Raw genomic sequence first — 19,504 nt, forward strand, 5'->3', positions numbered from 1 at the left:
CACCAGACAAGTTCAGAACATTTTCTATTTTTATTGGAAGGACATAAACAAGTCACAATAATTTGTAACTCCACAACATATACACATCACAATGAATCTTACACAAGATTTGTTACAAAGTATTTCCAAACACAGTAAACCTCAAAAGTAGCAGTACTATCAAAAATATAGGGTGTTGGAACTAAACAATGCCAGTGGGCAAATGTCAATGGTACATGCCAAAAATACGCACAGAATAAATGTTAGGGACACAGCTCAGCAAAATCTGGAAGGGATGTGCAGTTTTTCTTTGTGTCATAATTGTGTGGCATAGCTAACAATATTTAAACAAAACAAGTCTTAAAGGCTGTAATTTTCAATATAAATATTATAATTAGCTATTCTTAATGTTCTATACTAACCTTGCAGTCAAATGATTGGTCCCTCAAAAATGAATTACCATACTGGCAAGTCACTCACCAAGGCACCTGCTGCCTATAACAGTATTTCATTATTGGATGTGAATATTGACATTTGTAAATAATGTGGTGTATTCTTCCAATGTGCAGTTGCCATTTTAGAATTTTAAAAGTTGTCAAACTTTAAATGAGCTTTTCATGCCCATTCTATTTCATAATCTATTCAAATACAAGGCACAAAATTGAAAAGTTGAAAGCTGCCAAGCCTATTTTCAATTTCCTCACCAGGAGAACATGAATACATATTAACTACTGTACATCGGTGGTTTTACTACTACTTTCATTATTTTCTTATTTCTAGTGAAAGGTGCTCATAAAGAACAAAAGGTTGGCCAACACACCAGCCCCCAAACCATGCTGCTAACCTTAGCAATCCAAATGAATTCTAAAAGACACTTGAAAGTCTCCTTTTATCATAACAGAAGATAAAAGGTAATAGTGTTAACAGGTCTAAAAGTTCACTCTCAGACAGCCATATATTCCCTTATACTTCCACAGAAGTGGTGAACTGCCTGAAATATATCTATATATTATACATACATGTATGCACGTATAAAAGGTGTCTAAATATATTTTAATATAAGTAGATGCAATATCATGCACTTGGGTAGGAGTAATTGATACTATAAGTTGTGTGCATAGTTTATGATTCAAGCAGCAAAACTTTGGCAAACAGACTTCAGCTCCTTTTAATCACTCACGAATCACTCAAAACAATGGCGAGTGCAAAATTATTTCAAGCATCTGAAACTTGCTGCAATTGAGAAAACAGCTGCTGTCATCGAAATACCTTTAAGATTCAACAACTGAGTTGCACAGACTAGGAAGATCTTGGTTTAATATCTAGTTTGGATGTTAGCAAACAAACCCAGTCAAGGTGATGGTAGTCATCATTACTGATCTTAGAGCTACAGCGTTTGGTGAGGGGTTGGGAGAAAAGGAGGGGAAACATAATTTTTAAAACTACAGGAAAAACTCGCTTTCTTTCATCCTGATTTTAACATTTAAGACAATGTGCCTCAACCCAACCTCAGAAGAGTGCCTCCCACAGTTGCAACATAACATTTTTCCCACTCCCCCATTAATCATGCTTTGACAATTGATGTCATATTAGGATCAACTTTGTGCTGTAAGCCAATATCCACTAGAAAATGGACTGATACTGTACAACTCCTTCCAGTGTGGTGCAACAGATATTGCTGACAAGCCATAGGTGTGGCCGAGATGATTTTAGACACTTGCACTAATTTTCATGGAAAACGCCTTGCACACAACAAAGGTTAATGTACTTCACGAGTATATTTGCTTAGCAAACATCTATCACCATTCAGTGTGAAGCTTTGCAGTCTTTCATTTTCAAAGTTTGGAATTCTGGCATGAATTTATCAGATAACGCACAGCTTAGATTTTTCTCCAGTTGTTACGTGCCTTACTCTGACTTCATCAGAGTGGTTGCTGAAAAAATGGGCTTACACAAGGAGACCGGTCAGGCCCTCCCCACTCTCCATTCAGAACAAGCTTAGATTTTGCTTATCCTCATTGGTGGCCACGCCTTCAACTGCCTATTCTCTGCACATTAGAATTCCCTCCTCAAGCCCTTCTGCCTCTCCAATGCCCTCTATTCAAAAGACCCACCTTAAAATCCATAATTATGACCAATCTTTGAATGACCCTTGCCTCTTTTTGCCTAGGTGTGCGCTGTTGTCAGGGTTAAGCCTCTGAAGCGCCTTGGGGCATTTTTCTACATTAAACACAATATGTAAATGAAAGTTTTTGTTATTGTACAACTTTTTAACCTCAATTGTTAGGGGTGTATCTTTTAATATATTGAAAACTGAACATGTATTACATTTAAACCGTATAAGTTAATACTACAATACTAAAGATAATTTCAACACATGGCAATGGAGTATGTTTATAACTTTACTGAAATTGCTCCAGTGTACATTTTTAAAACTGAAAATACTGGAGGAGGTATTTCTAAACATTTTCTAAACATATTCAAAATGCTTCACAGGAAATGGAGGAGATTCAGCTGTTAGACCTAACGCTATGCAGGTAGGATGTACAAGCAGATTTTTAAAGTGTATGTTAGTTACCTGATACCAGTAGAAACATTTGCTGTTGGCTTTATATTTGACAAGATATAAAGATTATAATGGTTCCTGATAACTTAATATAAAAATGTAGCCAGCATATATATTTAATATAGTTAAGTGTTATGTTACATTAGTAATTCCCAAGTTATAAGGGTCTCCATTTGACCTAGGCACTGGAGAATTACAACTGATAATGACACAAAGTCAACTGGTACAGTGGGTACTGGCATCCAGTGTACTAAAATCCACCAGTGAACTGCGGCAGGATCACTGAATTCTCCTTCCACTACTATCATCTTGCTTCTCTCAACAGATACAGCATAAACCATTTTAAACAAAATTACATTAGTGCAGCTATATTCACAAATCAAATGAAGAACCAGATTTAATTTCAGATTGTCATCATCTTAAGTTCAGTGACGTAAGCAGCGAGAGTCATTCGTCTAATTATTTCTAACTTGCCACTCACCACACCTCTAAATAAAAGAAAAATACTTAAGCAATTGACCATATCCAAATCAAGTGTACATTTGTTTCCAACACTCTAGTACTCTTCAACTCCTCCACTCTGTAATGATAAGATATAAGCAGCTGTGCTTTGGGTCAGCTGAAGTTTATTAGGTGGAGGATGGGAAGGCAGAGTCTGGAAGTCACAAAGGCATACAGGAGGGTTTTAACAGTGTTATGGGCTGAGGCAGGCAATATTATGGTGGGAGAAGGATGCCTTTGTGATGAAAAAGATATGGGGGCAGATTATTGCATACAAGACAACTGTTGACAAAAGCCATGTAAAACCTAGTAATTTCGAAAAGTAAAAACCAATCAGAAATTTGTTTAAAAAGCTGAAGATATTTTGTAAGTTGGAAAACAGACCAATACTGAAACACTAGTCATATAAATACTGTGGCTACAAGATCAAGTCAGACGCTAGGATCCTGTGGCGAGTAACTCACCTCCTGACTCCCCAAAGCCTGTCCACCATCTACAAGGCACAGGTCAGGAGTGTGATGGAATACTCCCCACTTGCCTGGATGAGTGCAGCTCCAACAACACTCAAGAAGCTTGACACCATCCAGGGCAAAGCAGCCCACTTGATTGGCACCACATCCACAAACATTCACTCCTTCCACCACCGACGCAAAGTGGCAGCAGTGTGTACCATCTACAAGATGCACTGAAGGAACGCGCCAAGGCTCCATAGATAGCACCTTACAAATCCACAACCACTACCATCTAGAAGGACAAGGGCAGCAGACAGATGGAAACACCATCAACTGGGAGTTCCCCTCCAAGCCACTCACCATCCTGACTTGGAAATATATCGCCGTTCCTTCACTGTTGCTGGGTCAAAATCCTGGAACTCCCTCCTAAAAGCAGTGTGGGTGTGCCTACACCACATGGACTGCAGCACTTCAAGAAGGCAGCTCACCACCACCTTCTCAAGGGCAATTAGGGATGGGCAATAAATGCTGGCCTAGCCAGCGATGCCCACATCCCATGAATGAATTTAAAAAATACTAAATCAAAGAATAGATTTAACTTTTTTTAAAAATCAAATAAATTTCTGTGTTTGCCCTGGTTTGCAAAGAACAGCTGATACACGTCCCGAGGCTGTAGAAGGCACTATATAAATGCAAGTTCCCTCTTTCTATTCTTCTCATTTCCTCTCCTACTCTAGACAAGTTGGCACAGAACAGAAAATTTAACATTCCTTGATGGACATTTCTGACAATACTACAAATAGCAAAATACTTGCTTTTATACAGTGCCTTTTACAAACTCAGGACATCCCAAAGCACTTTACAGCCAATTAATTATTCAAAGTGTATTTAATGTAGGAAATGCAGCAGCCAATTAGAGCACATTAGGGTACCACAGTCGAAAATGTAATATTGACCAGATAATCTATTTGTTTACATGTTGGTTGGGGGAATCAACATTGGTCAGGACACCAAGGAGATTTCACCTGCACTTTTTCAAAATATTGTCATGGGATCTTCAGCATCCGCTTGAGAGCGAAGATGGGGCCTCAGTTCAATGTCTCATTTGGAAGACAGCATTCCATAGTACTGCAGTGGAAATTCAGCCTGGATTATCCGCTCAAGTCTTTTGCATAGGATTTAACCCTGTACCTTCTGACAGAGGCAAATGTGCTGCCCTTTGAGCCACAGCTGACACATAGGGTTTTTTTTAAAAAGATTCACTTTTTGTAAGCCTACCTTAAAACATAAATTCCCCACATTAAGTTTTAGATTGTTCAGATCATTGTTTATAATCTGCAACAAGGTGAAAATGGTCAAAGATCCTTCAATCATTGAAACAGCAATGTTTGCAAAACAGCGTAAGTCAATAGTTTATCCAGAATAAATTTAACATTAAAAGATTCCAGTGTTCCATTGCACAAAATAAATCTACATCACATTAATGAATATTAAATAATTTAAAATTCATCTCATAATCTATTACATTAGATCTAGGCCATTATTGAAGAACTCATTTCCATTACTGATCTCAAGGAGGGTGGCTGTAGAAGTGTTAATAATTGGCTAACTGATCGTGACCTAGGAAGGGGATAAAACAGTCAGTCATTCTGGTGACATCCCTGCTGGAAAGTCTATGTACTAACAAGACTCGTGTCAGGCTTGGATGGAATATCCTGCCAAGGTTGAATAAGAGACAACATCTTCAGCAGTGAAGGGAAACAACTGGAACAAAAAAAAATTGCAGCAATAATGGCGTGAGTTAATGCCAGCAGAATAGCATAGGAGAAACAGATTCAAATCTCAAGCTCATTTCCACTTCAACTTTGCCCAATAGACTGCCAGTTTCAGACATATCGTCAGGTAAAGCAACTGAGTCACAGCAAGATACTTAGCCAAGCAAGGAAGGGGGAAGGAAATAAAAAGACAAGACAGAAGGGGTTCCACTAGGGAAAAGCCAGCACTGCCTTTCAAGCTTTCACGGCTGCAGTATTAATGAAGGTCCAGTGGTTAATCATTATCCTCTCAGTCACAATGCATGGTCCAGTGAGTGGTATTAAGGAAGCAAAGGTTGAAACAATTATTTGGGTAATATTTTTCTTATATTTCACATTTCCATACTTTATTATTTCAGTTGGTACATTTATTTTTATATCCAGAGTACTTAGAAATGGTTGTTTTGCTTTGCTAAAATGTTTGTTGACAATACAAATGGCAACAGTTTTGAAAAACATAGCCCAGCAGGTATTGCTTACACTCAGATTTTCTTGTATTAAATACTGTACAGAGTAGCCTGGAGGAATTGACATTTCTGGTGCAGAAGTAGAAATTTTAAACTTGCACCAAGTTGGTTCATAGATCTTTCAAAGCCTATCACTAGCAAGAATTATTTAAATAAATGCAGTGCTATAGTGGAATTCTTCAAGTGAATAAAAGTGCTGTAATAAGTTAACTTCTCCTGTGTAAGTCCAAAATGTTCACATTAATGAATTAGTGGCCCTTTTCTCAAGTAAAATGCCAATACTGCAGTAACTCCATCAGGTTTTTGAGGGATCCAGGAAACCAGAAATGGTCGATTTTAATTTGTTCTTGGGAATGTGGGTGACACTGGCAAAGGCAGTAATTATTATCCACCCTAATTATCCTGAAGGCATTAACAGTCTCAGTGTGGGACTGAAATCACATAGCAATACGTCGCCGGTTTCCATCCCAGAAGGACATTAACAAAGCAGTTGGATTTTAACAACAAATTGGCAGCTTTGCAGGCATTTTTTCCCGGTTGCCAATCCACAAACTACCAGACTTATTGAATTCCATTTCACAACTTCCACATTTGTACATAGGATAGCAGAAGTGTGTCAGTGGATGGGCAGATAGCGAATATTATTTCTATATTAGAAAGGAGAGATCGAACAAGTCCAGGAAGCTATAAATCAATAAATGTGACATTTGTGGTTGGAAGGACATTGAAAATTTACTAAAAAATATAATAGAATAACAACTAGAAACAAAAAATAGAAAAAAAAACTAGCTAGCACAGATTCCAAAAGAAAAAGACATGTTTGGTCAACTTTAGGTCATGGTTTACTCAGGCAGCAGTTCTTCTATATGCTTCAGAGACTTGGACAACCTATAGCAGGCATATCAAAGCACTGGAGAAGCACCACCAGCGATGTCTGCACAAGATCTTCCAAGTATGGTGACATAAAAGGTGATCCAACAGCAGCATTCTCTCCCAAGCCAACATGCCCAGCATCGAGGCGCTAATCACTCAAAACCAGCTCCATTGGGCAAGGCGTGTCATTCTTACATGTATGTATGTATGTATATATATATATATTTTAGATAATATAGATACTGTGAAGAAGGGCCATACAGACTCGAACGTTAACTCTGTTTCTCTCTCCACAGATGTTGTCAGAACTGCTGAGTTCCTCCAGCATTTTCTGTTTTTATTTCTGGAGTACTGTGTACAGCTTTGGTCCCCTTATTTGAAAAAGGATATAACTGCATTAGAAGCAGTTCAGAGAAGGTTCACTCGACTCATTCCTGGGATGAAGGGGCTTATCTTATGAAGAAAGGTTGAACAGATTGGGCCTATACCCATTGGAATTTAGAAGAATGACAGGTGATCTTATTGAAACATATAAGATCCTAAGGGGTAAAAACAAAAAACTGCTGTGGATGCTGGAAATCCAAAACAAAAACAGAATTACCTGGAAAAACTCAGCAGGTCTGGCAGCATCGGCGGAGAAAAGAGTTGACGTTTCGAGTCCTCATGACCCTTCAACAGAACTTAAACAGTTCTGTTGAAGGGTCATGAGGACTCGAAACGTCAACTCTTTTCTTCTCCACCGATGCTGCCAGACCTGCTGAGTTTTTCCAGAAGATCCTAAGGGGACTTGACAGAGTGGATACTGGGAGGTCATTTCCACTTGTGGGGGGGGACTAGAACTAGGTGACACTGTTAAAGAATAACAGGTCTCCTTTTTAAGACGGCGATGAGATGGGAAGAACTTTTTTTTTCTCAGAGGGTTGCTCATCTGTGGAATTCTCTTCCCCAGAAAACGGTGGAGGCTGGGTTATTGAATATATTCAAGGCTAAGGATAGACAAGGAAGTCAAGGGTTATGAGGGGCAGACAGGAAGCAAGTCACCCTCATCCCTGAAGGACTGCTTTAGAAGACTTCAGACTCTGCTGTCCACATCAAGTTACATCCAGCCAAGACCCCGTGTTCACTGGCCTACGTTTGCTCCTGATTAAGCAACTCCTCAATTATAAAATTTCCATCTTTCTTTTCAAATGCCTTGTCTCTCCTTATTTTTGTAATCTCTCCAGCCTTACAACCCTCCAAGATCTCTGCACTTCTCCAATTCTGGCCTCCTGCTCATCCTCAATTTTAAAATTGCTCCATCATTATCTGAGCCAAGGCTCTGGAATTCCCTCATTATCCTTCTTTCTTCCTTTATGATACACTTTAAAACCCACCTCAACTTCCCTAACATCTGATGGTGACTTTTGACAACACTTCTGTGAAGCACCTTGCATTAAATGCAAGCTGTTGTTGAGGCAAATTGTAGAGCTGTATCTAAGGGGATGTTAGACAAGTTCCGAGGGGGAAAAGAATAGGAGGATATGCTGATTGGGTTAGATAAAGTCGAGCTATGGTAAGACAGAAACCTCCTGTAGAGCAGAAGGGCAAAAGCTCACTGGATCTTGATTTTCCAGCAGCTTGTACAGAGCATAAACAGACCAGTTGGCCGAATGTTTCTGTTGTACGCAACTCACCATGATGGAATGTGAACTATAATCTCTAGGCTTGAGAGTCCAGTACCATAATCACAACACTACCATAGTCATTCTTTCCCTGCTTAAAAATCTAGTTTTGGATTTATATATGCATGTTTTCCCATGTGAAAAAGTCAGCCCTGCTATCACCTCATTAGTTCTATATTTCCCTACTCCTAATGCTATAAATCATCTAAATATCTCACATTTTTTCAACCATTGGTTGGAGGGTTTTAGTTACAAGGAGAGATTGGATAGACTGGAGTTATTTTCCCTGGAGCAGAGGAGGTTGAGGGGGGACATGATTGAGGTGTATAAAATTATGAGGGGCATAGATAGGATAAACAGGAAGGAACTTTTCCCCTTGGTGGAGGGATCAATAACCAGGAAGCAGAGTTTTAAAATATGGAGCAGGAGGTTTAGAGGGGATGTGAGGAAGAATTTTTTTCACCCAGAGGGTGGTGGGAATCTGGAACTCTGCCTGAAAGGATGGTAGAGGCAGAAACCCTCATAACATTTAAGAAGTATTTGGATGTGCACTTGTGATGCCATGGCATACAAAGCTATGGGCCTAGTGCTGGAAAATGGGATTAGAATTAGGTACTTGTTTGACCGGCGCAGACTCAATGGGCCAAAGAGCCTATTTCTGTGTTGTAGACCTCTATGACCATGACTCTATGACATTCATTATGTCCAAACTAAAGAAGTTGGTATCTGCCTTTGCTTACCAATGTTTCACATCTCTTTCTAAACGCTGAACACTTTCCTTTAAAAATACACCTATTTGACCAAATATGATCTCGAACCGCATCAATATGGAACAGGGGACAAAAAAACATGCGTTTAAAGGAGTCTTGACTACTGTAGATATGAATTCTACTGGCAGACTTGCCAAGCACTACCGTTAAATGTCCCAAATCAACAGTTCCTCTTAATTCAAAAATCTAAGGAGCAATTCATACGGACTCTACAGCCCTGAAACCAATCCCTAAATTTCAGTGTTGTGTTATATAATGCCGGGAGGGATCCATTCATGCTTTCTGCAGGTTTGAAATATCCTTAGCATCGTGCGTTCTTTTTAAAAATAAACATTTGTCCGAGAGCAGCCAGTTGCATATTTTAGCCCTTCACTGCAAATGTAAGGACACAAAAAAAAATCATGTCTTGGCCAACCCACGAACCTGTTTCTTCCCCCCCCCCCCCCCCTCAAATCTTTTGTCCGTAATTAAGCAGAGTGCTGGATATATTTCTGAAGACTCAACGTTATGCATTTTTCTTACAATGTGCACAAATCGAAGCCATGAAGGTTCAGAAAAATTCCAATTACCTATTCCATATGCTTTGGAAAAGATCCACGCCAGATTGGCGGCTATCTTGGCCCTGGATGAATCGTACAGCTCCAGAGGTACAATCTCAGCGCAGTCAGACAGCTCCAGCATCTTTCTGCCACTGCTGCCATCTCCAGATGCACCGCAGCCACTGAAATCCACATCCACCATCTCCAAATATATATATATATATATATTTATTTTTTAAAATTTATTTCAAAAAATAGCCGAATTTCCCGAGAAAATAAGCGTGTATTCACGGGCGATCTTCTTCTTCCCACGGAGGATATTTTCCCTCCTCCGCCACAGTTCAGTCTAGTCTGTTCAAAGGCTGCATTAATTGAGCTCGGCGGCCGCCTCCCTCAGGCGCGGCCTACAGTCCCCGACGCTCCAATGAATGGGAGTTTATCTCACAACACAATAAAATGGCCGGCTTGGCCCCGGGGAAGGTCCGGAGCACCCCCGTCAGTCAGCCAGCAATCTTTTTAGAGAAAAAGGTGTCATGATGGCTCAGCCGATGCTGCGGAAGCTGGCTGTCGGCTGCCTTTTGTGGGCGACCTCCTCCTTCCCCGACGCCACCGACTGCTGCTCGCCTCTGACAGGCAGCACCACCGCGGCCGTTGGAAACGCCCCTCCCCCAATCAATCCTACACTGCGCACGCGTCAGACGCCCGACTCCCCTCTACGGCGGTGCGCGTCAGGTCTCCCCCCCCCGGCACGCGTCAGTAGCCCCGCCTCTTCTCTACGGCGGACGCGCGTCAGGTTCCCCCCACCCCCCCCTCCCCAAAAAACCAGGCTCACTTCCTGCCGAAGGGTCGTGAGGACTCGAAACGTTAACTGATTTCTTCTCCACCGATGCTGCCAGACCTGCTGAGTTTTTCCAGGTAATTCTGTTTTTGTTTTTTCACTTCTGCTGAGCACGCGTCAGTAGCCCCGCCTCCTCTCTACGGCGCACGCGTCGGATGCCTGGCTCGCTTCTGCTGCCAGCAGACCCGATCACCTTCCCCACCCGCAGCGCACGCTCAAGAACCGACCTGGCCCCGCCCACTACGCTTGCGCGCCGTCACCAAGGAAACAGTCACTCACCGGCAGGTGTGGAGGGAAATTCAAATCGGGGAAAGAGGTGAGGGAAAATAATGTTGCTCTTCTTCTGAAGGTCTACTGGTTTCAGCTTTTAAAACTTTTATTTTTATAAGCTTGTAGCGATGGTGATTTTTCTCAGAGCAAATTTTGAGGTTTTTTTTTGTTCATTTATTCCTCACTGGTCCAATGGGTTAAAACTATTGAAACTAAGTTATATTATGATAACACCACTTATCTTGCTGGTGTTCTACAAAAGTTGCACTTACTTTATTTTAACATTCGATAATTTGTGGCTCCTACAGGATTTCTTTCATCTCCTATGTCGACCATGACCAAAAACTCACCATTTGGGAATTTTCTGCTTAAAATATTGCGTCTCTCCCTGCATTAAAGCAGAAAACTTTAAGGAGAGATGGTTGTGTAGTGGTAATGTCACTGGACTAGAAATCCAGAGGACCAGTCTAATGTTCAAATCCCACCATGGCAGCTGGTTCTTCTTATCGTGTCCACGGACAGCCTATACATGGCCCAGCCAGAACTGGACACATTTTTGCGCTTGTTGTCGAATTCGGCAAGATCTGCAACAGTGCAGAGTTTCTCTAGCGATAGGCATTGCAGGAGATGTTGCATATTCTGTGGCTCAGTTCCACATTCAAAAGTTGTTGGACTGGTTGTATATCCCCATTTGCTTAGTAACACATTTGAACGATCTACACCAGTCCTAAGTCTGTTGAGGTACTTCCAGATTGCCCAGTTGCAATTAGCTCCTGGGGGAAGGCTTTCCTCCGGTAGAATTTCCATCGCTGGGGGTAGTTCGAGACTGGCAAGCTGGTCTTTCCACAAGGCGATGCAGCTTCAGATGGAGTTGATTGTAATGGAACAACACTGTTCATGAAGCTCTTCCTAGACTTTAGGCAGCTGGGTGTAGGTGTATGACCATGTAGAGGGTGCCTCTCATCTGATGTTTGACAGAGTCGCTCTTTCTTGCTGGCTACCGTTCTTCTTATATCAGGGGGAGCGATACCCGCCAGGATATATGGGCTAAAAGCAAAAAACTGCGGATGCTGGAAATCCAAAACAAAAATAGAAATACCTGGAAAAACTCAGCAGGTCTGGCAGCGTCTGCGGAGAGGAACACAGTTAACATTTCGAGTCCGTATGACTCTTCAACAGAACTAAGTAAAAATAGAAGAGAGGCGAAATATAATCTGGTTTAAGGGGGGGTGGGACAAGTAGAGCTGGATAGAGAGCCAGTGATAGGTGGGGATAGCCAAAAGATGTCATAGACAAAAGGACAAAGAGATGTTGAAGGTGGTGATGTTATCTAAGGAATGTGCTAATTAAGGGTAGAAAGCAGGACAAGCAAGGTACAGATAGCCCTAGTGGGGGTGGGGTGAAGGAATTGAAATAGGCTAAAAGGTAGAGATAAAACAATGGATGGAAATACATTTAAAAATAATGGAAATAGGTGGGAAAAGAAAAATCTGTATAAATTATTGGAAAAAAAAGGGGGTGGGGATGGAGGAGAGAGTTCATGATCTAAAATTGTTGAACTCAATATTCAGTCTGGAAGGCTGTAAAGTGCCTAGTTGGAAGATGAGGTACTGTTCCTCCAGTTTGCTCTCCGTCCCAGAAACATGATAGGGTCCCCCTTGTCCTCACTTATCACCCCACCAGCCTCCGCATTCAAAGGATCATCCTCCGCCATTTCCGCCAACTCCAGCATGATGCCACCACCAAACACATCTTCCCTTCACCCCTCCGGCGGCATTCCGCAGGGATTGTTCCCTCTGGGACACCCTGGTCCACTCCTCCATCATCCACTACGGCTCAACCCCCTCTCACGGCACCTTCCCATGCAACCGCAGAAGGTGCAACACCTGCCCCTTTACTTCCGCCCTCTTCACCGTCCAAGGGCCCAAACACTCCTTTCAAGTGAAGCAGCATTTCACTTGCACTTCCCTCAATTTAGTCTACTGCATTCGTTGCTCCCAATGTGGTTCCCTCTACATTGGAGAGACCAAACGCAGACTAGGTGACTGCTTTGCAGAATCTGTTTTGAACTTTGTGAAACCTTTCACAACAGGTCTTATGAAGGCCACACAGCAAATACCCCACTTGCAAATTCAAAAAATCGCAACATAGAGCCCCTTTGTTAGAGGCTAAAGCAGCTTGATGAGACTGGTGGAAGCTGAGAAGTGTTGTTTCACAAGGATCGGTGCTGAAACCACTGTTGTTCACTATTTACCATAAACAATTTGGACTTAGAAATTGGAATTACAATTTCAAAGTTTGCAGATGACACAGTATTGGGTGGTATGGTTAATATTCGGGAAGACTGCAACAAATTATGAGATTGGAATGTCGGAGCAGGGGTAGGCCATTCGGCCCATCGACCCTACTCTGCAATTCAAACAAATCATGGCTGATCATTTACCTCTATGCCATTTTTCCCAACTATGCTATATCTGATAGCATATCGGTTTCCTCTACATTGGAGAGACCAAACGCAGACTGGGTGACCGCTTTGCAGAACACTTTCGGTCTGTCTGCAAGCATTACCCAGACCTCCCTGCTGCTTGCCATTTCAACACTCCACCCTGCTCTCATGCCCACATGTCTGTCCTTGGCTTGCTGCATTGTTCCAGTGAAGTTCAACGCAAACTGGAGGAACAGCACCTCATCTTCCAACTAGGCACTTTACAGCCTTCTGGACTGAATATTGAGTTCAACAATTTTAGATCATGAACTCTCTCCTCCATCCCCACCCCCTTTCCATTTCTTCCTCCTCCTTTTTGTTTTTTCCAATAATTTATATAGATTTTTCTTTTCCCACCTATTTCCATTATTTTTAAATGTATTTCCATCCATTGTTTTATCTCTACCTTTTATACCCTTAATTAGCACATTCCTTTAGATAATATCACCACCTACAACACCTCTTTGTCCTTTTGTCTGTGACATCTTTTGGTTATCTCCACCTATCACTGGCTTCTTGTCCCAACAACCAACCCCCCCCCCCACCAGCCTTAAACCAGCTTATATTTCACCCCTTTCCTATTTTTACTTAGTTCTGTTGAAGGGTCATGAGGACTCGAAACGTCAGCTGTGCTCTTCTCCACCGATGCTGCCAGACTTGCTGAGTTTTTCCAGGTATTTCTGTTTCTGTTTTTGTTATGCTATATCTGGTGATGTTTATAAACTTCCAGAATGGGCATGGAAATGACAAATTAACTTAAATATTGATAAGTATGAGGAAGTGCATTTTGGTAAGAGGAACAAGGAGACCTCATACTCCTTGGAAAATAATCTAAACCAGGTAGAGAAGCAAAACGATCCAAGGATATAAATTCACAAATCATTAAAAGTAGCAGTGGAGTTTAACAAAGCCTTAAAAATGTGAAAAAAAGAGTTTATTTCTAGATGAATAGCATTGAGAAACAGAGCAGCTGTGTTAAAGTTATATCATACCTTGGTTAGACAACACTGGAGAACAGTGCAAGATCTAGTCTCCATATAATGAAAAGGATACAGAGGCACTAAGGAAGGTGCAAAAAAAGGTTTACAAGGATGATTCTAGAACTGAGGAGTTTAAACTATGAGGAAAGACTGACAGTCTAAGGTTCTTTTCTGGGGGAAAGATAAGGTTGAGAAGTGACCTGATAAGTTTTTAAACTTACCTAGTTTGATAGTGAATGTCGAGAAGATATTTCCTCTTGTGAGAGAGATAAGAATTAAAGGTCATCAAAATAAGATACTCACGAATAAGTCCAATAAAGAATTCAGGAGAAACCTCTTTACCCAAACAACTGTTAAAATGTGGACCATGCTAGCATATGGAGTAGTTGAGTACAACATGAGAATTCCACTATTCTTCTCAGAATAATGCCATGGGATCTTTTATGATCACCTGAGGGGAAAAGATGGGTCTCATCCAGAAGACAGCACTTCCAGCAGTGCAGCACTCCCTCAGTATTGCACTAGAGTGTCAGTCATGATCATGTGCTCAAGTCTATGGAGTATGACTTGAACCCACATCTGAGACAGGGCTAAGACTGAAAATATAATCAAAATATGAAGTAGCAGAGAACTCCTGGCAATTAGGCTAATATAAGTCAAGATTCAATGCCCAAAGAATCATGTTCATCATTTAAAAATGCATTTTGTTTACTGTTGGCTCAGTAGCACAACAGTCAGCATGCCCTCCTCATAGTCTGTTTTCTTTCATAAAGCCATCAGCATTGAATGTGCAAAATAGAAAAATGAAAGGCGTGTCAAAGGCTCTTCTACCTCTCCTGCAGGTGTTGGCTCCATGCTCAATCCCTCCAACTTCCAATTGGTGAGGCGGAAGGTAGTCATCCCCTAAACTTGTTCTCGCCCTATGTTCAGCACTGGAGCAGAAAGCACAGCAATTGTATCCATCCCTAACCCAAAGCCGCAATGGCCAACACTGATCACCATTGCCACCCCAAAATCAGCTAAGTCAACATGGACCAGGGATTAAATTTGGGGCTTCCCCATTAAGTGTGGCTTTGTTAAACCTGTACAGCTACAGTATGAGTCCAAGTATGCCATTGATAACCATATTATCTGTTCTGATAAATAGGGATATTAAACTCAAAACCTTAACTCTGATTCTCTCTCCACAGATGCTGAGACCTGCTGAGTTTTTCCAGCATTTTCTGTTTTTATTTCAGATAATCATACTATGTTTGACGGTATAATCTTTAATACTGATGCACTCCTGATGGTGAAACTTCCTGCTTAATGAATATTAAATACCTGAGCAATTTAAATTCAGGAAACCTTTGCTTCTAGATATTCAGGGACCAAATTCTTATCTTAGCTAATTTTAGCAAAGTAAAACAGATGTGTAAGGAGCAATGGAATAGCACTTTGTGTTCACTACTGCTTTTTCACACTAACAAAGGCAGAAGTTTCAGCCCCTTAATGGTCTAAAGGCAGTGGGAAGCTCTGGGTTTGGGTCCCATCCCGGGACTTGATGGCCAAGAAAAGTGCATCCGTAAAACGGCCAAGCAGGTTGATCATCAAACTGCAAATCCTTCCAACACATGCCAATGGCAAACGGTAAGAATTGGAGAGATTCCTGGTCAGCCATGTGACAGAAAGAACGTTGGAGCCTCCACCATCACTATCCATAGCTCCAGGCTACAATATGCATGTAAAAAGTGCACGTTGCCACAGCAACCCAGATTTCCTGAGCTAACTGTAGCACACCACCGATGATCTGAACAATCATAGAATAGTGCAGCACAGAAGAAGGCTATTCAGCCCATCGAGTCTGCACCATCTCTTTTGAAGAGCAGGCCAGCTGCTTCCACTCTTTCACCATATCCTTGCAAGCTTTTCTGCTTCAAATATTTATCCAATTTTCATTTTGAAGGCTACTATTGAATCTCTATTCACCACCCTATCAAGCAGTACATTCCAAAACCAATCACTCATTGGATAAAAATGTTTTCCCTCATGTTGCCTCTGGTTCTTTTGCTAGTCGCCTTAAATCTGTGTATCAAAAAACTGCATAAACTACTGGCCCAAACATTCTGATCTGTATAAATTTTCACCACTCTCAAGAAAATGCCTGAGTGGCCTTTTAGTCAGCAGCATTGCTACATCCCCTTTAAAAGCACACATCTTAGGTTGAATAATATGTTGTGTCGCAGCGGGCGGGAGTCGGACAGGGGAGTGAGTGGCTCGCCGATTCTCCTCCCCCCACCCCCTCCCCACCCCCCCGCCGTTCCAGGACGCCGGATAATACGGCAGCAGTCCACCAATTATCATCCGCCGGGTGGGTTTCCGGCCTGCAACGTTCCAGGAAGGCGGCCTATCTGCCCAATGTGGCTTAGAGGGCGGGTCATCCGGGCACCAGGGCGGGACATCCGGGCACCAGGCCGGCAGGCCGTGACCCGGAAGGAGGTCATAGCTGCTAATTTAAAGGGACACTTGGCACGAAACCGTGTCAGGTGCACCAGTGGGTAGGAGCTTTCCGGAAGGAAGAAAATTTTGATGCAATGTATAAGTATTTGCACGTATTGGCACAGGTGAGTTTGAATTTTTAATTCATTTTGACTATTTTCACAGAGAGGCAGAATTAAGGACCTTTGGCAGGGAGGACACAGTCATGGCATGCATTCTAAACATAACCCTGATGAAAATAGGGAAATATGGAGCAGCTGACTGGTAACTATCTTTCTCCCTCCGTAGATGATTGAGAGAAGGGAACCAGATAATGGGGAGGGAAGAAGGACCAGGGAGGTCCCAGGGTTCAGCGATGGCTCCCTGTGAGCCCTCCTCCAGGCTGTAAGTAACAGGCAGGAGTTTCTCAGGCCTGTGATGGAAAGCGAAGACCTCCCAGCATGACCAGAGCAGCCTGGATGGAGGTGGCAGCAGAGGTCAGTAGCGTTGGGAGTTGTGTAAGGGTGAGTAAGTCTCCATTGTAGACATGACCGTACACAAGGCCATGGGTAGGCTCCATCTGGATAATGCCTTGTATACTGCTCAGAGGTATGAGGCACAAATAACACTGATTGTGCCCCTGAGGCATATGTGGGGTTGAGGGGTGGGGTGGGGTAGAGGTGAGGTGTGGAAGGTACACGGGCTATTGAATACTAATCATTGTGTAAACTGTGAGTTCTCACAGGGTAAATCTCAGGGGGCATCATGGGATCACCCAGGCTTGGCCAAGTTGTGGATGTAAGTTTTTTAAAAGTGTTTGTAATTTTAAAAAACCTGGACAGTCAGCCAGCTCCTCGTCCCTCTCAGAAATGCAGGGAAGCCCAATCAGTCCCCTTGGTGGAGGTTGAGCATCAGCTGCTGCCATCTAGAAGCACCTCTCAGGGTGTTTCTGATAAGGGCAGCCTCTCCTCCGCTGTGAAGGTCTGTCCAGTTACAACAATAGTTAATGGATGAGTACAACGAATGTGCTGAAATTACTTTTGGAACGAGTTTTCTGTGGAAACGGGATGAAAGAAATGTGCCTGGAGGATAGGCTGTCCAGAGGCCTTAACCGCATCACCTGTTAGAACCTCTGCATTATTAAGGTCTCACATATGTCACAACCATCCATGTGCTCCTGTGCAGGCCCTTGCACTTCTCCATCTGGTAGTTCCCCCATAGAAACCATGGAAAAGTTACAGCAGAGAAATAGGCCATTCATGTCCTCATCGATCTCATCATCAGAGGATTGACTGGTCTCTTGTGGCTCCTCTTCCTCCAGGGGATCCTCTCTCTGCAGCGCAAGGTTGTACAGAGCGCAGCACACTTGACCATCAGCAACACTTTGGATGGAGCGAACTGGAAAGCTCTTCCTGATCTATCCAGGCATCGGAACATCATCTTTCGGAGCCCAATTGCCTGCTCTATGATGGGCCATGGCTGTCGTTGTACCTCCTTTTTGCATCCGTCCTAGGAACCTTCACTGGTGTCAAGAGTCATTTCTTCAAAAGATAACCCTTGTCACCAAACAGCCATCCACCTTCAGCATCAGGTCAAGTAAACATGTCTGGCACACGAGGGTTCCCACCAATGTAGGAGTTGTAGATTTTGCCAGGATACTTAGCACAGACCTGCATAATTCTCCAATGGTGGTCACATACTAATTGCACATTTAGAGTGGTAGCCCTTTCTGTTTATAAGTGTCCCGGGCTGGCCCGCTGGTGCCTTTATGGCAACATGACTATTGTTAGAACCATATCTTCCAGGGCAATATTTTCTTTTAAGATTTGGAGGGGCTTTACGTTATTTGGACACTTGGAGTTGACTTGGAATTTTTTTTTAAAAAAGGTCTTAACTTCACCTTAGACTGTGAACATGCATGACCTGCATGGCACTTGATGGGGAAGAGCTATTTGAACTGCAATCACTTCAATTGATGGGGGGAAAAAACTGTTTTAATGGCAAAGGACAGGTGATTTACTGGAAATCACCTGACAGAGGAGATTTATGTTTTGAGCTTGTTTTTTTTAACTCAGTTGGGAATGAATTGAGAAGTGGAAAGCTGCCCAGCTCGCACTCTCTTTTCCTTGCTTGAAATAGATTGGTTATCAGTATCCAGCTAGGAATCCTCATCTCAGTGGAACTTGTCTGTCTTTGAAACCCAAGAGGTTGAGTGAGAAGGATTGATCCAGTTCTATTTTCCTCCACACCGAAGCTCCGTTAGTGAGAACCTCCAGGCATCTACTGGTACCAGTGATCTGTCTTTACACAAGGGAGCTCAAGATCAACAGCGTCGAAACCCTGCAAACTTTATCCTTTGTTTAATAAATGTTTTTTTTCAACTGCCCGTCTCCACAGAGACACTATCTATTTGTCCTTTGTTTGTTTGTGTGTGTGTGTGTGTGTGTGTGTGTGTGCTGGGGAATTTTAAGAGGGATAGGTATTTATTCTTCCAGATTACAATTGTGTGTTAACCAGTCGTTGCAACTTGTTTTAAAAAAATAAGTTTTGTTTTATAATAAATCAATCATTCTGAGTTGAAAGAAGCCTGGTTAAAGTCTCTTTTATTCTGGGCCTAACAGTAGGGAAGGTAAATAATTGGCCATTTTGGTGAGTGAATTAAACTTTTAAACTAATGGTGCGACCTTTGAATTAGTAGGCTAGATAAACTCTGCACTCCTTCTATCCCCATCGTAACACTATCACTGCCTGAACCCTGGAAAAGCCTGCCATTGCCATGAACCTTTTGGCTCGTTTAAATTGACTGCAGCGGTCCATGGAGAATGCATTATGCTGACCTGCCCTTCAGGACA

General features: G+C 42.3%; 1 protein-coding gene across 2 annotated transcripts in view; it reads right to left on the reverse strand.

Annotated features, from left to right (window-relative positions):
* Positions 1 to 10,247, reverse strand: part of camsap1b (calmodulin regulated spectrin-associated protein 1b) — a 97,857-nt gene extending 87,610 nt beyond the window's left edge. For both annotated transcript variants that reach the window (XM_078550092.1, XM_078550091.1), the window contains exon 1: positions 9,653 to 10,247. In XM_078550092.1, the coding sequence (XP_078406218.1) occupies positions 9,653 to 9,824 (172 nt within the window). In that variant the 5' untranslated portion in view covers positions 9,825 to 10,247. The remainder of the gene's footprint in view (positions 1 to 9,652) is intronic.
* Positions 10,248 to 19,504: the final 9,257 nt, after the last annotated feature.

Source organism: Cetorhinus maximus, chromosome 10, assembly GCF_964194155.1.
Source record: "Cetorhinus maximus chromosome 10, sCetMax3.hap1.1, whole genome shotgun sequence".
NCBI lineage: Eukaryota > Metazoa > Chordata > Chondrichthyes > Lamniformes > Cetorhinidae > Cetorhinus > Cetorhinus maximus.